The following is a 24,880-nucleotide window of genomic DNA, read 5'->3' on the forward strand; positions in this document are numbered from 1 at the left end:
TACAACCATAAGACCGAAGAAGGATGAGGGACTGTGAGCAATAATCATCAATCCTTAACGAGCAAAGCTAGGATGCCACATTACGAATCATGAATTCTAAGAGAAGGTACTCAAAAGAAGTGAGAGGTGCATGGTTGGGTTTTTTTTAGTAGGCACCAGTCTCTGGTCAACAAAATTTCTTTGTCTGCTAAGGTCAAAATCAGGAAAACACACACCTTAGACAGACCATAAGCATAACGATGATGAAGTAATTAAGGCATGCTCTGTTACCTGTGGGGGCCTTGGTGTTGGCCTTCCTGCTTTCCTGGGTCCCTTTCTGGGCCCACACATGAACCTTGTACTCCACTCCTGGCCTCAGGCCTGTCAGGACGGTGCTGGTCTTCTCCTTCCCCACTGGAACTTCCTTAGTCTCTCCATCAGCAGAGGTGTAGCTCACCACATACCTGTCAATGTCAGCCTGCACAGGTTCCCAGGACACAGTGGCAGTGTTCTCTGTCACCCGGTCAGTCACCAAGTTTTTGGGACTGTCAATATCTGAAGAGAAAATGTTTGAAAAATTCTTTGCCCTGACAGTGCAAGTCACACCCGATACCCCATTGCCAGAGCTTTACCATTATAAGCGTGCATCCTCTCATGGCTTTCAAATCCCTAAAATGTAGGAGGAACAATGGCTTCTTAGAAGACTATCAATTAGTGGCCAATCGTTTGGCCTAGTGGTAGAGTGCTTGCCTAGCAGGCATGAAGACCCAGGTTCAATTCCTTGGTATCACATACATAGAAAAAGCCAGAAGTGGTAAAGCTCTAGCTTGAAAAAACTCAAGGACAGTGCTCAGGCCCTGAGTTCAAGCCCCAGGACTGGCAAAAAAAAAAAATCACAAGACTATCAATTAAATATCTGCTCTAATGTCAGTTAAGATAGATAATTTACCATTTTACCAAAAGTTATTTCATTGGCAAATACTCTAGAAGTATTATCACAAAAAATGCATCACCCAGAAATGAAACACATCTTGTCTGAGCCTGCTAAAAAAAATCATTGCTGGAGCCGGGAGTTTAGCCTAGTGATAGAGTGCCTGCCTAGCATGCACAAAGACTCGGGTTCGATTCCTCGAGGAAAGCCCAAGGACAATGCTCAGGCCCTGAGCTCAAGCCCTAGACTAGAAAAAAAAATTGTTAAGCAATGCACCTTCTATCTGGTGAAAATAATGTAACCCTTCTATTAATTAGAATAAAAAAATTTTAAACATTGTTGTCATCCTTGTCTGTAATTTCCTGTCATCTGATTTCAAAAGCTGGCATTTGTGAGGTGTTGTAATAGAATCCTACAATGATTCCATTAAAGGGGTTTTAAAAGACAAAAAGAAAAAAACAAACACCCATTCATCAAATGTTCTCTCTGGTAACCAAGTGATTTCATTCACAGCTCAAGGCTGTCAGGGAAGAGCATCCCACTGATTTCATTTCTGAAGCTCACTGTCAGTCTCACATCGTTAAGATTCTAATTGCAAGCTAAGAACGTGTAGCTCATGCCTATAACCCTAGCTAGACGGGAGGCTGAGATCTGTCTATTGCAGTTGAAAGCCAGCCTGGGCAGAAACATCTGTGAGGCTCTTAGGTCCAATTAACCACCAGAAAACCAGAAGTGGTAGTGTGGCTCAAAGTGCTAGAGTGATAGCCTTGAGCAAAAGACTTCAGGGACAGCACCAAGCCCTGAGTTCAAGCCCCCTGGCAGGCCATAATAAGCAAACAAAATAAAACAAGATTCTAATTGCAGAGTCTTTCATTTATGCCAGCACCTTTGATATCCTACACATAATCACCGAGTTCAAAATTCAATTCCAGTTGAGTGTCTCTGTCTAGTTACCTGTGGGGGCCTTGGTGTCAGCCTTCTTGCTCTCTCTATCCCCTTTCTGGGCCCACACGTAGACTTTGTACTCCACTCCTGGCCTCAGGCCTGTCAGGACGGTGCTGGTCTTCTCCTTCTCCACTGGAATCTCTTTGGTCTCTCCATCAACAGAGGTATAGCTCACCACATACTTGTCAATGTCAGCCTCCACCGGGTCCCAGGACACAGTGGCAGTGTTCTCTGTCACCCGGTCAGTCACCAGGTTTGCTGGGCTATCGATTTCTTTAAGAAAGGTATAAAAGACAAAGATAGCCTTTACTCCCCTCAAGTTCTGGAAAGTCTAGCACATGCAGCTATTATGCCAATGGCTGAGAAAACTTAAGGTTTTCATTAAATAGCTGGTCAAAAAGTCAATGAATTTAATGAGCAAAGTTTTCAGACAAAAGGTAACGTCTAGGACTCTGTGAGTTTACCCATAGGTTACTTTTGGATAAAAAGAAGTTGTCTCTACATACTAATTTTTCCTTTAGCCTGGATTTATATAATATACTCCTAATTCCTTTTACCTGAAGGCCAATATATTTCAATAATTTTCCCCATCTGCTCTAGTATGTTCTTTGGGAAGAAAATATCCTGTGAATAGGAGCTGTCAGTTATTTCTGTATAAAATATCATGTCTCTGGTGAGGAAAACTAGGAGAGTTGTAAATTAATGCTTGTGGCCTGACCTAGAAAAAAATCCTCTGGTAGAATCTGCCTGAGCCTCTAGATGGGTAAACTGGGTTAGAGCATGGTCTCCACCATTTCTCATTTGGGACAGGCTTTTTGATGTCTTTGTCTCCTCACCTCTACAGTGAAGGAAATATCAGTTCCACCCACCTCCCTCACAGGCTAGGATGGATACTAAGTGACAGTATAGCACAGTACATGCCTTTACGACTGTTATTACTAAAGACACATGAAGTATGAATGATCACTTTTTTCTCAAAAATGTACACCCTTAGCAAGTCCAAAACCAAAGCATTTTGGTTATATACCTAGAAATTATGCCTTTATTATCATATTTTAAAAATAAGCTCCTTACAGCCAGGCACCAGTGGCTCATGCAATACTAGCTATTCAGGGGATTGAGATCTGAAGATCATGGTTCGAAGACAAGGCAGGCAAGAAAGTCCGTGAAGCTCTTATCTCTAATTACTCAAAAAAAAAAAAAAAAAAAAAAAAGACCAGAAGTGGAGCTGTGACCCAAGTGATAGAGCATTAGCCTTCAGCAAAAAAAAAAAAAAAGCTCAGGGACAGTGCCTAGGCCCTGTGATCAAGCCCCAGAACCAGTGTGCATGTGCGAGCACACATGCACACGCACATGCACACACACACACACACACACACACACACACATCAATAAACTGATTAATTAAATTCCTTGCAAGGTGGAAGTTCCTGAGAAGCAAATGCATTTCAAACCCACATACATTGTTCAGGCGTGGTAAACCAGCTAAGAGCCACACAAAAAGACTGGTCTTATAGACAGACACGTGTCACACACAAGGACAAATGGCATAACTCCTAGGACTTTGAGCTGCCAATAACACTCCAGCCTCAGCCTTCACTACTGAACCAGCTATCCATCTATCCGCCATGAACAACACTTAAGAGACCTCTGCATTTGCTGCTTTCCACTGCAAACTCCCACTCTTCCTTGCAGGCTCCATGCAGGTGTCCTCTCCTCTGATAGCCTAACAGAATCCTTCTCCCATTCCCATAGGTGATTGGTACCCACTTATTAGGTCCCCACAGTTCCAAAGAAATTTGGTATCTGTACAATGAAACTCACTGTATTTTTATTTTTCATGATCTTCTCTACTCAGAGGATTGCAGATACCATACTGATATGGACCGTGAACTTGGTCTTCATTCTTCTAGAGTTCATCTCCATAACTGCTCACTTCCCCTCCAGTGGCAATACCATAACCCAATCGTTCCCCAAATGGTGAGGTGTTGACTTACACAACCCTCTTCTGAGGGAGAGAAAGATTCTCGTCTAGTCCAAACTTTTTTGTTGTTGTTGTTTCTTTGTTGGTACTGCAGATTGAACCCGGGGCCTTTGCCAATTGAGCTATGCTTTCAGCCATTTTGTTTTTATCTTAATTTTGAAACAGGATCACATTGCCTATGCTAACCTTGAACTCATGATTCTCCTGCCTCTGCCTCCACAGGAGGTGAGATAATAACTGCATACTCAAAAAAAATGAAAATTAGAAAGTTTCACTCTCCTCTGCCAGAGTTGAATATAGCATTTTAGCCCAAGTAACTATGTCCTTTCTGTATCAAATAAAAAGTCTAGTTCCTTCCATTTGCAGATAAAAAGGGGGAAAATCATAATCATGAAATCCAAAATTGCTTTTGCAAGTATCCTCTTCCCCGGCAAACGAAAGAGCTGGTACCAGTGATCTCCAGATTCAACACATCCATCTCCCTGCCCTGAAGAAACTTGTCATTTTCCCTCTTCCCCTACCTGTGAGAGCTTTGGTATCAGCCTTCTTGCTGCCCTGGTTGCCCCTCTCAGCCCACACAAAGACTTTGTACGCCTCTCCTGGTTTCAGGCCGGTCAGGACAGTGCTGCTCTGGTCCTTCGGTACTGCCTTTTCCTTGGCCTCCCCATCGGGGGAGACGTAGCGTACCACATACTTGTCTATGTCCGCCCTCACAGGGTTCCAGGAGACTGCTGCTGAATCTTCTGTCACTTGATTAGTGACCACGTTTGTTGGACCATCAATTTCTTCATAAAGAAACACAAGGAGAAAAAATTGGCTGGTCAAGATCATGGATGCTTGAAAATCTAATTTGTGTGACCTAGTTCAGTAGTCTACACAAAACACAAGCCAGGGCCAGGAGTTTAGCCTAGTGGTAGAGTGCTTGCCTAGCATACACGAAGACCTAGGTTTGATTCCTTAGTACCACATACATAGAAAAAAGCTGGAAGTAGTGCTGTGGCTCAAGTGGCAGAGCTCTAGCCTTGAAGAAAGCCCAAGGTCAAAGCTCAGGACCTGGGTTCATGCCCAGGACTGGCAAGAAAAAAAACAAAAACATAAGCCAGGGGGTCATGGGTAACTGGCTTCTTTTTCCACCCTACATGGAGAATGAATCCTTGATGGACAAAACAATCCATGTCATTTTCCAATCACTTGAAACCATTATGGCAAACTCTTTTAGACTGAGGCTTTGGAAGTATAACTCCTTCAAAGTGTTTGCCTTGGGTACCCAGACTGAATTCCTGAAATTCCTCTTCCAGGAGAGGAATTCTCCAGCCAAAACTTTTTCTAGCCAGGTGTTGGCTTATGCCTATAACCCTAGCTACTCAAGAGACTGAGATCTGAGGATCACAAGTTTGTAGTCAGACTGGTAGGAAAGCCTGTAAGACTCTTCTCCAATTAATCATCTGAAAACTAGACACAGACCTGTACCTCAAAGTGGTAGATCACTAAAGGGAAAACATCTAGGCCCTGAATTCAAGTCTCATGACTAACACAAAAAAACTTAAAATGAATAAAACCTTTTCCTGTATATTCCTTCCAAAATACAGTTTCTAGACCTGGCATTTTATAAAGTTCGTTTCTATTTCCCAATTAAAATGTTCAAAGCACAGTTTGTTTCACAATTCATTATATATCTATTACATGCCAGGAAATAAAATCCAGAACAATATGCCAATCATATCATAGTTGTGCATGTGGTTCCCAATAATACATCCTCAGCTCAGGGTCTTAGAAATCCATTGCTAACCCTTGGGGTTTTCAAACTTTGTCAGCACTGTTCAGAACCTACCAGAGATTCCACTTCAGAAGGGCTCTGGCATCTCCAGGGATGCTGTGTTTTTGTGAATTTTTGTCATGCCATTCCTGAGTCTTGAACTCAGGCCCTGGGCACTATCCCTGAGATTTTATCCTCAAGGTTAGCATTCCACCACTTGAGCCACAGCTCCATGTCTGGGCTTTTGGTGGTTAATTAGAAATAAACTGATAAGAGTACTCATGTACTTTCCTATGCAGCCTGGCCAAAATCCTCCGATCTCAGCTTCCTGAGTAGCTAGGGTTACAGTGTGAGCCACCCACGGCCAGCACATCTGTGATTTTTGTTGTTTTGGAGGTTTTTTTTTCCATCTTCCCTGCGCTCATCTCCCTTTCTCGCTCTGTTTCTGTCCTCCTTCTTTTCTCCCCCCACCCATTCTGTTTGGAGGTTTTTGTTTGTTTTGTTTTATTTTGGTTTGGTAGTATTAGGGTTTAAATTCATGACCTTGTGCTTGTCTGACTTGCTTTCTTAGCTGGCATTTTACCACTTGAGTCATATCTCCACACTGCTTTTTGTTAGTTACTGTGGAAATGCAATGTCATAGACTTTTCTGCCCAGACTGGCCTCAAATCACAATCCTCTATATCTCAGCTTCCGGAGTAGCTAGGATTATAAACATGAACAACTGAAACTTTTTTGTCTTGATTTTTTTCCAACATGGTTTTCCTACTTAGCCTAGATTAACTTCAATTTCATAATACGTCAGCTTCTTGAATGCTGAGATTATTGGTGCATGTCAATAATCTCAACATGCCCAGCTCTTTGTTTTTAAAATAAATCAACAAGCTGGACATAATAGTACACGCCTGAAACCCCAGCAGTTTAGAGGCTAAGGAAGATCATGAACTCAAAGCTGGACTGGACTATGAGCCGGTATTGTTTCCTTTCTATCACACCACATATTTCTGTTTCATACAACTGTGTCTGAAGTAGCACTATCACGAATCAATTCTTTTTTTTTTTGTTGTAATTAGTAAAAGGGTTACATGATATTTGCCATATAGAAGGTGCATTAATTCACATACATTGATACCCTTTCACATGTCTTGGGAATCAATTCTTATGAAGCTGTTACTGATAATAGTTTATAAGCAAACTGAAGTATGCTGTGAAAAGTTATCATAATCTGAAATCCAGCAGCAGTAGAATTTAAGAGAAATAAGAGAGAAAAATGTCTTGGCCTATTGCCTTGGGGACACACTGGGTATTGTTTGCTGATAGAAAGGGCCACATTCTGTGAGGAGAGAGTAAGCAGGCAGGACGCGTGGGCCCCAACTAGGGCTTTGGGAGACTGTAGCAAGCACGCAGAGCATGTTCAGGAGAAAGCATGCCCAATGATAAGGAGGATTCCCTCCCACTCTCTTGCCCTTTCTGTCTAAAAAAATAATTCTGCATTTTATAAGGAAGGGTTGTAGAGAATCCTCCAAAGGTCCTATCTTCATCTGGAGAAATAAGTAATGAAATGGGACTAGAAAAGTAAGAGAAGAGTACAAGAACATCCTCACTAGCCGTGCATGGGTGGCTCACACCTCCAATCCTAGCTACTCAGGAGATCTGAGGATCATGGCTCAAAGCCAGCCTGGGGGTGAGTCCCTGAGACAACGCCAATAAACTATTCAGCAAGGCTGCAAGTGGCGCTGTGGCTCAAGTGATAGAGTGCTAGTCTTGGGACAGCACTCATTCCTCAGAGTTCAAGCCCCAGGACCAGAAAAAAAAAAAAAGTGACCCTCCCCCTCACTAGCAGTTCTGCTCTTGAAATCCCTGGCGCTCCCTTCCAACAAAGTGACTCACATCTGTGCAAACTAGGATCTCAGCATTGTCTTCTACCTGGTTTCCTTGTCCCAGATACTGCTTTCCTCCAGAGCTCCCAGGCCCAGATCACAGGTCTACAGCTTCGCAGGGTCAGAGCTGTCTAGTGTGCCAAGAAATCCACCATAAACATGGGTTGATGGAGAAAACAGTCACCAGTACTACAGCTGGTTTTTCCACCAAGTCTCAGAGATCTCATTTCATTTCCTCCTAATTGGTGCTAAAATCACTAATTTTAGAGGCCACACAGGTGGGTAATATTATGTTTTAAGTCTCCCAGTCATTTTTCTATAGAAAACACTTCTCTCATGTAGGTCATGATGATAAGAGTTGCCTAGGTTACATTTCAGTGACTCAAAAGCCACTTTTGCTGAAAATCCTGACTCTTCTCTAGCACTGCAGTTGTCCAATGACTGGAACAGGCTAAAAAGGCTTGTCAACACTATCTTCATACTGTGCCTGCCTCCTTGTCTGTCATAAAATTTGGGTCAGTTTCTATTCAGCTCTGTGCATGCAGACAGGTTGATCATTTGACAAATGTTTTGTTCAAAACACTATTACAGGGTTAACTTGCCATAGACTTTACTAGTCTCTCTCCTTCATTTTCAAGGTGATATAGACTTACCAGCTGCCAGGAAGGAAACACCAGACCACAAAAAAAAAAACAAAGAAATGGTCTCTAAATTCCTGGAACATCTCTGCCCATTTCCAGCAAAGACATGAATATTCCTCCTCTATATTATCCTCTGTACTTTATTATTCATATTTTAGATCTGTAGCCCATTAATTCCTCAGAGTTGAGAAGTTGATTTGTAAGACCAAGTTCCCAATTCTCTCCTCTTTGGCCAGTGAATAAAGCCACTCTTTCCTCCTTTCTAATGCCCTTTCTCCCATTTGCTTCATCATTTAAGCCATAAAGAGTCTTTTCACAGAACAGAACTCCGTAATCATACTCAGGCTAGGACAAGGATAGTATTCAAATGCTGAGATTCAGGGATAGAAGACTTAGAGATGGGCCCCAATCTCTGATAGCCTCGCCTTGTGCTACAAAAAGGCCATCTCTGCAAGACTAAACCTCCCCCTCAGCCAGGAATGTGAGAACCATTAAATACTTTATCCAGTAGCTGAGATGGCTTGGATCTAAGTTCCTCTTCACTGCATACCAGTTACTATGTGGGCAGCTCCAGTAGAACTTTCTCAGTCCATTCAAGGTCAGAGAGATTCAAGGCAAGATTTCTAAACGTTGGTAGGCAACTCACCAGTGAGTATGTATGTTAGGATAAAAGAAAGCCTCGTTCAAAGAGATTGAAATGGCAAAACCTGAATATTCCACAGTAATGTTGGTCCCCTGTGAACTGATCTGTTAAGCAGTAGAAAAGTGATGTAAAACATGAACTATCATGGGGACATGAGGCTGAGGGCGGAGATGGACCCACATCACCAATCTGAAGGTGAGCTCGCAGAACAGGCCCTCCTGCACTTGTGCATCTGTGGTCCTGAGTATTTAGGGCTCCATGACTGTCTTTCTTTGTGGCCACAAAATTTTTCAAAAAGTACCAGTTATAGGGATATTTTTTTCAGTGACCAGTCCCTCTTAATGCTGTTCTTCCCTGCTTCTACTTCTAGAAAAGTTCTTAGTTTGAATTTGGATCCATGTGGCAGCTCAGCCACTCATTATGTGACTTAAATGCCATAAGCTTATGTTACTGGAGTTTTAGGGCAAGAACTCCCACTCCAAAAGTTTCAAAGACTAGGCTTGACTTCCATCCCAATATGCCAACTGAAGAGATGAAGTAGTGATAAAAGCAAAGAAAGATTTAATTGAATGTGGCTACATTGGGGAGCACAGGGAGCAGAGTTCATTGTCCCCAAATCAGTCTTCAAGACACAGACATGATTAAGGAAGGGACAAGACACATGCATAGTTAATGGGTCCTGATCAGACTGTGATGGGCAGGATCCTTATCTCAGGAGGTCAAGAAGACCTGCTCCCTGGGAAGAAGTCACTGGTGCCTGGGGATGGGGCTAGATTTCACTCTTGTTACAAGATCTTCCTCCATCAGACCTGTTTCTGGAATCCAAGGTAACTCTGGAAGAGAATGGCTCAGAGCAAAGGAGAAAGGTGCAAAATGGAGGCAGATGGGGGAGTGAACTGGGGACCAAGACATGAGAAAGAGTATCAATGATTGTGAAGGAATGCACCTACTATCTGGTGAATATAATGTAACCCTTCTATTCATTACAATAAAAAATATGTGGAAAAAATGGAGGCAGAGATGTGAAGTTTTTATCCAGCTTTTTGCTATTCATTAGATATTTGCAAGCCCAAGTAGCCAGTCAGTCCTTTTAGCAATTTCTAAGAACCTGTTATACTTACAATACTACTGTAAGGACCAGTGGCACTATTTATAAAGTTCATAGCCTAGAGAACTTCTCTTGAATACAGCAGTATGCAAATTATGAAGACTATTGTTATTTTTCAGTCTGTGGTGTTTATGTTGGGTGATTGTATGTGAGGCCTGAATGTCGACAGCTCAACTTGGATCATGAAGGAGCTTGAGAAGGGAGCACTGGAGACCATTTCACTGCCTCTTGGCAAGGGTCTGGCTTCCTTTTGATTCTTTTTCTTTTTGAGAAAAGTTCTCACTATGTAGCCCAGGCTGGCCTTGAACTCTCCATCATTCTGACTTGGGGTAGACAGATGGAAAAAGGAATGAGTGCATTACCACATCTGAATATATCCCGCCAAACATCACATCATAACAGTTTCCTTCAGGAGTGTGTTCTTGCTTTATGGTTGATTCTGTCTAAATAAAATGAATTTTTTTTCTTAAATAAATACACTCTGCTAAAGATTCCCCTGTATGATCACCCATGAATTCTTTCTGGGTTCAGACTAAGGACTTACCATCCATCTCCCTAACACTCATACCTCAGCCTTCCTAGCATCGGGATGACAGGCCTGTACCACCAGTCCTGACGTGGTCTGTCATGTAAAGTGGGGTTGTAAGGAGCAGTGGATAAGTCCACGCCTGTCCTCTCTGGAGACACTGACCCACTTTTGAAATTGTGCCTTTCAGCAAGGTATTCTACACTTCATAGTGTTTAAGGAGGACTTTCTGTTAGCCCTGTCCCTTTCATTGATATTAGGTTGATAAAAGAAAAATCTTAAGATATCTTCAATTGAATTACAAAAGCTGCAGGTTAGAGAGGGTAAGGGACAAAAGAAGTTAATCATTTAATGCTATGGGTGAACAAAAGTAAGACTCTGTCACATTCGTGAATATATGTGGAAATCTTGGCTTTAATTCCAATACTTCCAGTACCATCATGCTCAGTCTGTTTATAAGCTTTCAGACCCATTGACCCACCAGGAAGCAACAAGCACTTCTCCCTATGACTAGGCTTTCTAACCCAAAGCTTTCCCTGCTTTGCATAACCCTTTTACTCTATGTCAATGTAAGGAAATTATGCTTTCCTTCCCCAAACTGTCTAAAATTACCCTTGACTCTCCATCTCTCAGGAATATTTCCAATTGCCTAGCTGCTGGTAGTAGTTAGAAGAACTTGTCCAAGGACCAGCTCTGTCCTTCTGGCTAGCAGCTGTAACAGCTCACCAAACTTTTATTTACATATCCTTCTGCTTCAAGGGTTTTGATTTAACAAGTTCCACTGAGTGACTTGTTAAATGGAAAATCCTGAACTGTGTCCTTATCCCTGAATGTGCTTACACCATTCTTAAATTCCGCTGCCTTTTTCCATCTTGTGAGATGCAAAACATCTTTGAATAAAACAGATCCTGTTCTCTATTAAATTAATGAACAGTCTAGACAGGTTCGACAGTATTTTCTGACCTTAGAAATTATGGCATATTTTCGTTTTATGTTAGGAGAAGCCACGGACTTATTTGAAATCCAATAAAAAAATATCTCATCTAGCTTGGAAGCTATATAATTAACAATAAAAAAAACACTTCCTGGGTGCTAATATTTTACTTGGGATAATATACTTGAAAGGTTAACTAGCAATTCAAGGCCTCGTGGTAATTAAATGCCCTAGCTACTCAGGCAGAGATGGTTGACATCTAACATGGTCACAGAGGCTTCTGTTGAGAAGCATGTGGGTGTAGCAGTGCCCAGAAGGATGGGGGTAACATTATCACTGTGAAGAAGCTGAAATAGAAGTTTGATTCTCATCCCACATCATCCTTACTCATCCAATTAGCTATCTATAGCCCTGAACTGTGAAGAACTAAGTTTTTTATGAAGGAAGAGTAGGTATTCAAAGATCCCTCCTTTGCTGGCTCCATGCATTGGATTCCTACCTGTTTCTATCCTGGGTGGGCAAGAAGCACAGAGTTATTTTAAGAGGCTCACAATTCAACTTTGGCTAATTGAAGTCATACCTGTGCTTTCCAGTTCCGTTCTGATCGCTCAATTACAAATGACTGATTTTGATTTATAGCATTTTTGTCATAAATGTTCTCAATATACAAATTCTAAGACCCATATCAGGGTCTTTACTATCTCTTGACATTTTACAACAGACCTCAGGTATAGAAAATGCAAATTCAATAAGAAACACCATTATAGCACACTTGTCTCTACGTAATTCAGAGCTGGGTGCCTAGCTCCAAGATAATAAATGACTTAGGAGAATAAGCTAATGATTGAAACAATTAAATAGAAATATGTCAGAAACCTGTCTTTTTCCTTGACTCTGAGGTCGCAGGGAAGATTTTCTATGGCAAGAAAAGTTTAAAATAGGAGTTTTCCTCTCCACCTTGGACCCCCTCCCCCATGTACTATCTGTACATGAAGAGACAGAAACTCCACATGTGAATGCCAGAATTTTATCCAGACAAGAGTCAGCTAAGAAAATTAAGAGAGTACAAACATAATTAAATATTCACAGTGCCACCAAATAGTTCTTACCAGTCCTGCCATTCAGGAGAATCGGTTTGCCTTCCACATCTCCTCTCATGGGGATAACTGTGATCTTATACTCCGTCCCAGGCTTCAGACCTAAAAACAAGCGGCCAGTGTGGCTATGAGGACAGGCTCTAGACCCCCCACTCCCAGCCCTGTTTTCCCTTGAATTTCTCTCGTGAGGGAGAGATGGGCTATATTCTCTCTGCACAAGACTAACAGTAAGCAGAGTAAGAGCTGCAGGGGAGGAACAAAAGAATCCCTGGAAGGCTTCCTGGTCAGAAGAGGACTAAGAACAGGCTGTGAAAGTCCAGGGACCTGCTGTCTCTGGCAAAGCCATCTAACGCTTATTTCCCAGATTCACTTTTTAGTCTAGTAATCATCTTCTCTTAAAAGTTTCTGTCTCCTGGGGCCGAGAGTTTGGCCTAGTGGTTAAAGTGCTTGCCTAGCATGCATGAAGACCCGGGTTCGATTCCTCAGTACCACATACATAGAAAAAAGTCGGAAGTGGTGCTGAGGCTCAAGTGGTAGAGCTCTAGCCTTGAGAAAGTCCAAGGACAGTGCTCAGGCCCTGAGCTCAAGCCCAGGACTGGCAAAAAAAAAAAAAAAAAGTTTCTGTCTCCTCATTGTAACTATTAAGAATAATCTTTCTAGACTTTTTTCTTCTCTCTCCTTTTCCTTTCCTCTTGCGCACAACTTAAATGGTGGCTCTTCATGGCACAAATATTCAGGCTCTAGAGGCAAATTGAAAACAATCTCTAGCACCAGTGATGCTCCTCCACAAGAAGGAACGGGAAGTGGACAGCAGAACAAGACCAGAGAAGAGGGTTTACCATGAAGTAGTGAGCCCCTGGGCCCCTCTCTCACCCCCACCCTCTCCCAAAGCTCTGTGCCTAACTGGCTACTCACCACTGCATACTGCTTCCCTGAAAACTGTACTCGCTTCAAAGTACTGAAAACTTGCTGCGGCCCTTAATTCTCTTTTCTGAATTCTAGCTCAGGCATCTCAGCCAGGAAGTCTCCATGTCAGGCCAACACACCCTTGGAGGCTGCCTGCTACACACACACACACACACACACACACACACACACACACACACACACCCTCCAAATGGAATGTCTGCACATTATCAAACCCATCCTAAGACAGAGTGAACTGTGCTCTCAGTGGAGTGCCCTGGGATGCCAGGGCAGCATCTGAAGGCCTTAGGAGTAGGCTTCAGATCTGGCGGTTTCAAAGTTCAAGTGTGATTCCTAAGGCATAGGACACTGTGTGCACCACCCCTACCTCAGCCCCCACAGCAAGCCCCACACCTTCCCAGTGCTAGCTCTTACCTGTGATGTCATATCGACTCTTGGGGTCACTGCTTCTGGGCACATTGACCTCCGACACCTCCTGGCCAGTCAAGGGGCCATACTGTAGCTTGTAGTAGTCCACATCGGTCAGGGGGTTGTCCCACTCCACATCAAGGGAGGTCTCAGTCTCTTCCGTCACCCAGGCAGTGCCTACCACAGCAAGATCTACGGCAGGGGACAGGGAGAAGACAAGAAAGCCAGGAAGAGGTGTGGTCCCAGGGGTCTGAAACAGGCAGTGAATACCAAGTCCACCCCTCTTCTTGACACACTAAGAGCCTGCTTCAGCCTAAGATATGGTCCTTACGATGGGACTTAGAGAATATCTTCCACAAAGGGCAGTTGTCTTCTTGGAAAGCCTCTGTCCTATCCAGGGCCTGTCAGGTAAGACTATGGCCAAGCCCAAGTTGCTTCTCGCAGGCCTGCATCTACACAGCCCAGCCCAGGGCCCAGCCACTTCGCACTAGTGCTCCCCCTTTGACTGTCTGTAGAGTCCCTGCCCTCAGAAGAGACTTATGGGTCTTTCCACAAAGAGTTGAAGAAATGCATTTCACAGTTTTTTAGTATGTTTGATACTATTTCCTCCTTTCATTTTCCAGATGAAAGCCCTTACTTCTATATGAAATGTCATTTCACTAAGCAAATGGTTGTTGTTGTTGTTTTTTGGATAGGTACCATGGCTTGAACTCAGGACCTTGAGTTTCCTTGACTTGCGTGCTCAAAGCTGGAGCTCTACCACTTGAGCCATGCCCCCAGCATGGCTTTTTTCTGGTGAATTGGGAATGGAGTCGCAAGGACTTTTCTCCCCAGGCTGGCTGCAGAATGCAGTTTTCTATGCCTAGCCTCCTGAAAGGAAGAATTACAACCATGAGCCACTGGCACCTACCTACAGTCCTGGGGCTTGAACTCAGGGTCTGACCTTTGTCCTTGGACTTTCCTCAAGACTAGCACTCTACCACTTGAGCCACAGTACCACTTCCAGCTTTTTCTATGTATGTGGTACCTAGGAATCGAATCCGGATCTTTGTGCACGCTAGACAAGCACTCTACCACTAAGCCAAACTCCCAGCCCCAGGCAGTGAATTGTAATTTGGTCTTTGTATGTATCCTTCTTGCTCTTATTATCAAATTTTAGTGCTTCCATCAGTTCCCTGTGGTACTCATTCTGCTTCATCTTGTCCAAGAAGGAGTTATCACATGACTTCATCCCTGGTAAAGTACTTGGGTTAAAGGTTCTATCCTTCAATGGAACACAGATACTGACTTAAGGAAAGACCTGTCTGGAGCGTGACAGGGGTCTTTTGGGGAGCACTTCAAATGCCAACAGCTGGATCTCAGGCTGATAAAATCTGTCCTTAAAGTTTAGAGTAGGGAAGGTAAGTCCCCCAGATTCTCAGCCTTGCCTCAGTGGGTGGAGACATTTTATCCTAGGCTGGTGGGAGACTGGGGGACAAGGAGCATGGGCAAGGTATGACTTGGTGATCTCCAGACCCTTGGCACCTCTGGTTCTTTCTGTTGTGGAAAACGAGGCTCCCAAAGGCATTCATCTGAAGCATCTGCCTGTCCTCTCACTTCTAGCTTCCACTGACAGAACCATGGGCTCTGATTTTAGACTCCTCTCAAAGATGACATTCCTAAGGGACAAGTCAGAGTAGAGGAGAAAAGGTGACTCCAGGATCCTGTAATAAATAGGTCCTTCAAGGCTTAAGAGGACGAGGAGGGATTCACAAATGAAAAGGCAAGGACTTGTGAGGATGTTTCAGAAAATGGGGTTTATACCAATTGGTCTGAGGTATCCTTGACAGGCAGAAAAGATTGTATTTGATGTGACTCAGATTAGACAGAATGACAAGCTTCACACACTAGCAAGGATTTCTAGGTCTCTCACCCAAGACATCAAGAGGCATTACTAAGACTCTCAGAATAAATCTCCCTATCGTCACCTCAAAGACTGGACATGGCCCTGTCTGTGATGCAGTCACCAACAAAAGCAGCAAAGACCCAGCCTGGTGCTCTGTTCTCCCAAGAACACAAACCATTTCAAAGAACATTAGCATCAAACAAGGCTACTCAGGGACCACCCTAAATCAAGATAAAGCAAGGCCATTCTGAGGCCATGTCTAACCCAGACAGGAATTTGGTCTACACAAATGACTAAGCATCCCCACTCCTGACCCAAAAGCATGACTTCTTTCTAATCACAGTTCTAGCCTCTATCTGGTCTATCTTCTTTCTAGAAAAGATTCACTAAGATATCCAACCACAATTATCCCCATTTCGGAAAGCATCCAATCGAAAGCAAATTCATGCTTTCCTTAAGTGTCCCTGGAGTTACGTAGGTCAAGTCCAGATTCTATAACATGTCCTTTCTTCCACTTCATTCTTGAGATATCATACCTGTTTCCATGTGTTCATCTTCCCATTCTGAAAGGTAGGACATATCTAACTGATTCAGCTATAGGGCTGTTTCTAGGCATTTGGGGCTGGAGGTTTCAAACAAAGGCAATGACAAATAGTGCCCTCAGCTGCCAACTCTCTTACGGCCCTCTTCCATACTGACCTATACTAACCCACAGGAAAAAAAAAAGAAAGAAAAAAAGTGAAAAGATAGGCAGCCTATGTTACTGCAGCGGCGACAACTATAAGTCCCATCTACCTAGACCTGCCAGCCTCTTTCTCAAGGAGTTTAGGCAAAAGGGGAGTCAATATGGGGTATTTTGGGTTGTTGTTCTTTTTTTAAAAAAAAAATCATGTACCTGGCACATGATAGGTACTCAACAAAAATAGTTGAATGAAAGAATGAATCAGTCACTGATAAAATGGCAGAGTCACGATGGCTCATTCTTCTATTTATTTTTTCCTGATTCCAGGGACTTGAACTCAGAGGGCCTTATGCTCACTCATAGCTGGCACCTAGCATTTCATTTTAACTAGAGATGGAGTCTTACAGACTTTTCAGCCTGGTGTTAGCTTTGAACTTTGATCTTCAAAGTTTCAGTCTCCTGAAAAACCAGGACTTTCATTATAATGCTAAATTTGTCTGTCCAAAGGTCTTGGCATCTACCTTTAAATGAAAAAAAAAAGATTTTTGAACATTGCACCTCAAATGGAGCATGCTCAGGTAATATGGCCACCTCTAGGTCTTCATGAACAAGTTTTTCCTTAAACTTTCTTCACTTACCCCATCTGGGTCCTCTCTTCCCTGCTGAGAAGAATCTAATTGGTACAGATAGCTTTGTAGCTTCCTACACAACCTGACTTGAATTTGCTGAATGGCTTTGGACACTCAGTGAAGGGACAGGAATACAGGCATATTCTTTGCTTGTATATGAGGGCAGAGTAACCAAAGGGCCCCAGGAGACCCCCTTCAGTCTCAATCTAGCTGCCTGCCACCCCTGGCGTGGAGGACCCAATAAGCAGGAAGCAAAGAGAGAGGAGAGGCAACTGGGACCTTCTCCAGAGCCTAGGACCGCTGCAGCTCTAGCTTTCACACCGGGAAGTGGGGCAACAGTCTAAGCGGTAGAAGGGTCTGTGGGAAAGGGCATTTAAAAGGGGGCCTCTCCTGGAGTACCGGGGGCCTCTGACTGCGCCTTACCTGTGGTGGCCAGGAGATGCTGTGGACTGCTGGCTATGTCCTTCTTCACGTTGCGCAGGGAGACTATGTACTTGGTGCCAGGCATCAAGCCGGGAATCTCGTAGCTGTGCTGCTCTTTGGGTACTTGGACCTGCTTGGTAGACAGCTCGTTCCCCAGGGGGTAGTAACTGAGCAGGTAGTGGTCCACGTCACTGGTGGGCTCCCAGCTCACCAGCAGGGAATGCTCTGTGCTCTTGAGCAGCTGCAGGCCCTGCGGTGCCACCACTGTGTGGAACAGATGTGGAACAGGTGTGGAAAGGACTGCGGAGGGGGGGCGCAAGCCTAGCCTGTGAGTGTTCACCGGGACCCACTTCACTCCAGGATGGTAGGCCCGGAGGCGGAAGACTGGGGTGCCATTCCTGACACCCTCCCCGGAAGAAATTACTGTTAATACCCCACCCCCGGGGCCGGGAGTTAGGCCTAGTGGTAGAGTGCTTGCCTAGCATGCACGAAGACCCGGGTTCGATTCCTCGCCTCCCCTTTCCTCCCGCTCCCCGCGCCTCTCACCCTGGGCGCAGTCCCGGCCCGTGAAGCCCGGCTGGCAGTAACATTCGCCCGTGTCGCAGAAGCCGTGGCCGCTGCAGTCCCCGGGGCAGCGCAGCTCGCTGCAGTCCTCCGACGTGAAGTCCTCGTGGCACTGGCAGACGCCCCGCACGCACACGCCGTGGCCGCTGCACTCCCCGGGGCAGGAGGGCAGCTCGCAGTCGGCGCCCTCCCAGCCCTGCTCGCAGTCGCAGCTGCACGTCTCCGGGAGGAAGGTCCCGTGGCCGCTGCAGTGGCGGCCCAGACCTGCCAGGGAGGGAACAGCCATGGAACAAGGGCGGGCATGCCTCCCGGGAAACCTGGGTCGACACCGGGTGCGCGCGGTGGCCCACGCCCTAGCCACTCAGGAGGCTGAGATCTGAGGATCGTGGCTCGAAGCCAGCCCAGGAAGGAAAGCCTCAGAGACTCTCGTCTCCAATGAATCGACAAAAAGCTGGAAGTGGCGCTGCGCCTCAAGTGCCAGAGCACCAGTCCTGAGACGAAAAAGCTTAAGGGAGGGCATCTGGTTTTTGTTTAGCTTTGTTCGTGCCAGTCCTGCGGCTTGAACTCGGGGCCTGGGTGCTGTCCCTGAGCAATTTGTGCTCAAGCTAATGCTCTACCACTTGAGCCACCCCTCCACTTCTGACTTTTTGCTGGTTAACTAGAGATGAGGGTCTGGTGGACTTTTCTGCCTGAGCTGACTTTCAGCTCAGTGATTCTCAGACCTCTGCCTCTAATTAGCTAGGATTAGAAGAAGATGGGTGATTCCTGAATGTTGGGGGGATGAGTAAGCAAGACTAGGTTTCTTCCCTTTCCTGCTGAAGCAAAGCCTCTGACTTTGTGAGACCTAATGTTTCTCCTTTCTCCTCCTAAAAAGCTGGGCTGAACCCTTCATCCCTTTCCTTTCCTGGATGAATTCCCTAGCCTCTTTCCTGAGGGCGCTGGCAATTGTGTAATGCTCTCTCAACGAAGGGCCTTAAATGGGGAAGGGGGAAGGGTTCCTGAGAAAGGCCAGTGAGATTCTGGCAGGTAAGCGCTTATCTTTTCCTACTGCAGGGGCTGGCCCTAGCAAGATGGTGTCCCTGAAGCCTGGAGAAGTGAACCAGCAGAAGCTAAGAGGAGTTATCCCAATGGCAGGCATAGGGATGGGCCAAGGGGTTTGACCAGACTCCTTCCAAACCCTCTACATCGAGAGGCAGCAGAAGGGTAACCACTCGCTTGAATCCCTCTTTAGTTCTTTCTGCTTCTCAGAATATCTTCTTTCCTTCCTAGGGGCATTTCCAAAGCTGGGGCCCATCAGGGGGCAGTTCTGTGCTGGTTTATTCATGGCACTGTCCCTGATGCCTGGTTCTACACCTGGCCTTTAGGAGGAGCTCTTAACACCACCAATTCTTTCCAACAGAAACATCCATGCCATCTGGTTCATTCGGATATTTTTTGTTTTTAAATGACAAAAGAACTGGAGATGCGACCTCTAGAGGTAGAGTGTCTACCTAGCAAATGTAAAGCCCAGAGTTCAAACCCTAGTACTGAGGGAGGGAAGAGGCAGGCAGAAGAAATGTCACTATTTGTAAAATCAAATAATCCAATTGTGGTCCTTTAGTATTACTAATAAAAGGGACAGTTTCCTGAATATAAACAATATACCAGGAATCTAATAATATCATCTCTAATCTTCAGAACTATGTCAGCTGATAGAACTATGTCCCTTAGCCAGGCAGGGCACCGTAAGGAATTTGTCTGAAGTCAGATGTGGCTCTCATTTTTTCTTCATATTCCACCAATTCCCTTGTGAATAGAGGAGGAGCACCTGACACATAATAGGGGCGCAACACACATTTGTTGAATGAACGCTGGATGGTAAACTCACCAGCAGCTCCTTGACAGCAGCGCTGAGGACTACACCGCTCCTTCAACTCTGCCATCTCTTCCTCCAGCTTCTTCACCCGAGCCAGGAGGTCCTGGACATTGTCTGCCAAGTCACAGTCTTTCTGTGGCGTCTGAAGACGAATGTTGTGCCTGAAGATGAAGTTCTGTTCTTCCCCAGGCTCCCCCAGGGCCATGAGCGAAGTCCCATCATCACTGAGGGACTGTGGGTCAGCCTCCACCTGGATCAGGGCCGACTTGGGGACATCGATCTTGTAAGTGTGGCTGAGGGTGACCTGCTGATCCTTGTTGAGGCAGCCCTGGGGCTCTGGCGTGGCTGGGGCGGAGGCTACCAGGAGCACAGAGCCAAGCAGGAGCCCCATAGAGAGAGCCTGGAGACCCATCCTTGGAGAGACAGGGAGCAGACGCTCCAAGAGGCCTGGACCCGAAGGGAAACGAGGCGAAAGAAAACCATGAGACTTGCGGAGAGAGACCTGCGTTTCTATCAGAGTCTATCCACTGGTCGCTGAGAAGGGAGCAGAAAGAGTTCGTCCTTCATTTCCGGAGGACCATGGTAAGGAGCTCTGCCTGCCACCCTGTGTGCTTCTGCTGCTCATACTACCCAGAAATGTCTCCTCCTCCCAATCTCGGCTCGCCTGCACTTCATTTTCTTTTCAACATGCCACCATTTTTTTTTTTTTTGCCACGTGGCCATTTTTGTGAGGGTGAGGTTCTGATCTCAAAACAATGTTCCATTTAACTGCACCTCATGTTTATTTTTACTATTATTAAGTAGTTGTACAAAGGAGTTGCCATTTCACAAAGCAGTTTATGAATACCATGCGTCGTGATTAATATTCTCACTCACCCCTCTGCTACACATCCCATTCCCCTTGCCTTTTTTTTTTTTCTTTTTTAGGTCCAAGACCAGAACTGGGAGTTGGTACCTGATTCTTTGGCTCATTGGCTAGCTCTCTACCAACTGAGCCATGCCTCCAACCCCCATTCTTCTTAAATTTGTAGGGCATACAGCAGCAGCCCTATTGTGTTGAAGCCCTACTGTCCAGCCTTCAAATTCCCCCACTCTCTAGTCCTTACAGCAACCCTAATATTCTCTTCCTTCATAATACCAATAATTATTGACATCCGTAGCAAATGATTTCCCCTAGAGAGCTTGCTATGAGATGGACACGGTTCAGAGTATTTTGCATGTACTAATTCATACAATGCTGCATATGGACCCGGGGAGCAGAAGACTCCTAATCAAAATAACTTAATCACAAAGTCACCTTTACTTCCCCTCACCCCTCTCACCCCAGCTGGAAATCTGTTCTTTCTACTAAGCACCTGGAGAGAACTAGTCCCTCCTTCTTGGTCTGCTTTAGTCCCCCCTTGTACACAGCTTTTCTCTTCATTAGACTATCAGCTTCTTAGGGACAGTACCCAAGGTGGATTCATGTGGGGACAGTCGGGACTCAGAAACACAGAGTGACAGACTGACAGGTGCTGCCATTACCCTCAGACCCATCTATATAAAGGTGGACCAGCTGGGCCCAGCAAGCCCAGGCCAGGCAGGCGGTGAAATGTTGCTGCTCAGCCACCAGGAGGCAGCAACTTCACCATCTCATCTTTTCCCCAGCCCACCTCCCAAGTTTCCCCTGCCTGGTCATTGACAGGGAGGTACTAAATTCAAACCCCAGGAGCAGCAAAAATCAATCAGTCAATCAATAATAAAATAATAATGTAATGATATTAAATGATAAATGTTAGTTGTCAAATTGCTGGGACGTGCCAGGCATTGGTCTGGTACACAGATCCTCATAACCACTGGTCAACACTGCTGTGTGAAGCCAGGATTCCTCTCCTCAGTGGGGAAGGAAACTTGGTCTTGAGAGGCAAAGCCTCTTACTAGGTGCTGCCCTACCAGTAAGTGACACAGCCAGAACTCCAACCCAGATCCAGATAATCACAATTCTGTGCTTAGGCTTCCTTAAGAGATAGGACCTTCTGATACAAGCCATTCCCTCTTCTGTGCAGGACACCCAAAGATTGTGCCACCACCCAGAACTAAACAGAAAGGCACATTTTATTTTAGTGAGACATAGTATTTGTGCAGCACTATAATATAATGCGTGCATATCATGTGCAATGATCAAAACAAAGTATGAGCACTTTTGACTTCTCAAACCTTAACCATTTTTGCACTTGGAACTTCTTACTCTTCTTTCCAGATATTGTGTGTGTGTGTGTGTGTGTGAGAGAGAGAGAAAGAGAGAGAGAGAGGGGGGGGGCAGGCAGGCAGAGACACAGACCAGAGACAGAGACAGAGACAGAGACAGAGACAGAGAGAGGTGTTCATATTATTCCCTCTTGGCTATTCCAGTCACTCACAGCAAGGATTCTTGATAGGAATGATGATCAATAGCTTTTCTAACTTCCCACGCTACAGATGGACTGCAAGGGCCAGGGAACAAGTCTTACTGTCTAGGGATTTGAACAGTAGACAACCAGTGTCTACACCCTTTACAGAGAGCTAAGCCAGTGGAAGTTTGGGGTGCTAGGAAATGACACATACAAACCAGAGTCTGACTCTGGCTAGGATGAATTTAAGGCAAGTTCTTGGGGGATACCTTAGTGGGAGAGGCATAATCTCAGAGTCTGGCAAACCAGATCAGTGATACAGAACATGGTTCCTTAGAGCCCCTCCAAGAGAGCAGGCCTGAAGCTACAGTGCAACCAAACAGTTCAGCAGGGGTGCCCTGCCTATGGTAACTACAAGCAGGAAGAATTTACAAAGGGGTGCCAGACTAACAGCAGCATTTGCCATTGCCAGGGCATCCAGTAAGACAGTGACAGTACAACATTCCCAAGTAAGCAACCGTGCCCCTTTTCTTCTGTCCTAACCCATTATTCCTCAAGAGCAACCTGGAAAGGCTGGAGGCATGGAAAAGGAAAATGTAAGCATGTTGTGCTTGTAGATGGATTCCAGCTTCAGCCTGAATGGATGTGCCTTCAAAGGGACTGAGGTTCTGACAGGGCAAACGATTTGCCTTCAGAAGAGTGATTCTAGGACCAAAGCAATCAGGAAGCTTTGGGGGCTCTGTTTGGGACTTTTGTAAGTAGGTAGGAAAAATGGGGAAGCCGGAGGAATTAGTTGAAAAGATAATGCTATTTCACAGTTGCTATCATCAAGCGTGCTGCCCAATGATAGGACAATCACATGCCAATTTTTCTATTTGCTATTCAAGCTGGGAACAGAGAGGCAGAGACCGGAGAGCATTGTGCGGTTGATTATGCAACTGATGAATGCAAGACCTTAGAAACAAACCCAGGTGTCCAGTCCTAAGCCTCAAGCCCTTAGCACATGAACAACCTCAATCTCTAAAAATGCACAGTAGCATGTGTTTCCGCTGTTCCTGGCACAACAGAGTCAGGAAAGCCCAATTTTTCTACCTGTTCCCACCATGGCTCCCTCTCAGCCCATGGCTCATTATTCCTGAGACCACTCAGGAGCCATGCGTGATCCAAATGGAGTGCAGATGTTTTTCGAAGAAGTTCTTCAGCACATGCAAAAATAAATAAGAAATAAAAATCCAGAGAGTCTTGCCATAAACCACAGCAAGGTTGCCCAGAGCTCCATCTCCCAGTGTTTGGTTTTGAAGCTGGGGAAATGAGAAATCCCAGAAGCTCTTCCAGGAGCCCCCCTATTGCCTGGTCTGCTGAAAAGTAGCAAGATGTCCCCACTAATGACAACCCCCACTCCGCACAGATTCCACATTTTGAGCTCACATATTCCCGAGCAGTGACTGTAGTTCACTCAAAAGGAGGAAGAGATGGGGAATCCTCAGGCTCAGGCTTGTTAAGTGAAAACGCAAACAAGAGAAGCTGCTGGCTGGCTCTCCCACTCATGGCCACAGGAGAGCCTGGCAGTTGCATAGCATTAAGAAGGGATGACTTCACCCACTGTTTTCTATGCACACTGCGGGCAGCATCCTGGGAGAGAAGAAGGGCTGAAAGGACTCTGCATTTCCCCATGTCACATTTCATACATTTCTCCATGAAGAAGTCACTTCCTGTGGAAAGTAGGGGAGATGCTATAAGGATTCAAAGATCAATCTTTCCCCTAGAGGAAAGGTACACACAAGAAAGCACTGGAAGCCAGATGTCCGGAGAGTCATGTCTTTAATTCTGAGTGAAGGAGGAAGAGTAGATGGATGGCAGGGGGGTGGGTGGGAGACACAGGCAGGAACGAATGAAGGCTTTTGGATCAATGGTGCCTCTGGTTTCAGAGATGCCTTGATGTCTCAGAGCACCAAAGTTGTGCTCCATTTCCTCTTGGTAGATGTATCTATCCCCGTGGCTTTAATTCCCAGTCAAATGTTAACAGCTCCCAAGTCTGCATGGCAGACGGTGTGGCAATGGTTTTATCAATCCCCTCCTATCTTCAACTTCATAGTCCAAAATAGTACATCAATCTCACATTTTGTAAATTAAATAATATCAGTCACTAGATTTTGTGTCACTGTGTGTGTTTACCAGATGATAGATACTTTGTCTATTTTTTTTATCAACATTAGTCTGGTTGAATCTTCAAAATGCTGAAAGCTAATGGATAGCAGTTTTGTTACAAGTGCTTGAAGAGGTTAAGTTCATTTGATTAAGGACACACAGATAATAGGTAGTAGAGCTGGGATCTCATGGCAAGACTGTCCATTCTCTAGATGTGGGCTCTTCATTTCATAATATATGCTGTATATGTGGGGTGGGAAAGAAGTCCCCCATTACAAAAAAATGTAGCATTTTCTGCCATATGTCTTTTCAAAGAGAGGTTCTTCTATAAATAAAGAAATCTCAAATTCTACTGGGTAACCAGGAAAACATGAATAAATCAATAACTATACCCCGGGTCTGCACTTACTCTGAGCAGAGTCAAGATTAGCCTTGGAAAAATGAACTGTATTTTCCCTTATAGAGAAGTTGAGTTCCAGCCTCTTCCCCTAGGAAGATGGAGAACCTCCTTCCTGAGAGACACTAATGTGCATCAAGACCCACTCCCCCCACCAGTGCAGGCTGGC

The 24,880-nt window shown here is 45.0% G+C and overlaps 1 protein-coding gene across 1 annotated transcript in view; it reads right to left on the minus strand.

The window, feature by feature from the left end:
• The window catches only part of Tnn (tenascin N), a 59,770-nt gene extending 39,561 nt beyond the window's left edge, over nucleotides 1-20,209 (minus strand). Inside the window, exons 1-8 of the mRNA XM_090339771.1 lie at nucleotides 19,810-20,209; nucleotides 17,925-18,206; nucleotides 17,379-17,642; nucleotides 13,766-13,951; nucleotides 12,437-12,526; nucleotides 4,361-4,624; nucleotides 1,865-2,128; nucleotides 271-534 (exon numbers count right to left, since the gene is read on the minus strand). Coding sequence (XP_090195897.1) covers nucleotides 271-534; nucleotides 1,865-2,128; nucleotides 4,361-4,624; nucleotides 12,437-12,526; nucleotides 13,766-13,951; nucleotides 17,379-17,642; nucleotides 17,925-18,206; nucleotides 19,810-20,209 — 2,014 coding nt within the window. The remainder of the gene's footprint in view (nucleotides 1-270; nucleotides 535-1,864; nucleotides 2,129-4,360; nucleotides 4,625-12,436; nucleotides 12,527-13,765; nucleotides 13,952-17,378; nucleotides 17,643-17,924; nucleotides 18,207-19,809) is intronic.
• Nucleotides 20,210-24,880: the final 4,671 nt, after the last annotated feature.

This window comes from Megascapheus bottae, chromosome 10 (genome assembly GCF_031878675.1).
Source record: "Megascapheus bottae isolate mThoBot1 chromosome 10, mThoBot2.hap1, whole genome shotgun sequence".
In the NCBI taxonomy this organism is placed as follows: Eukaryota; Metazoa; Chordata; class Mammalia; order Rodentia; family Geomyidae; genus Megascapheus; species Megascapheus bottae.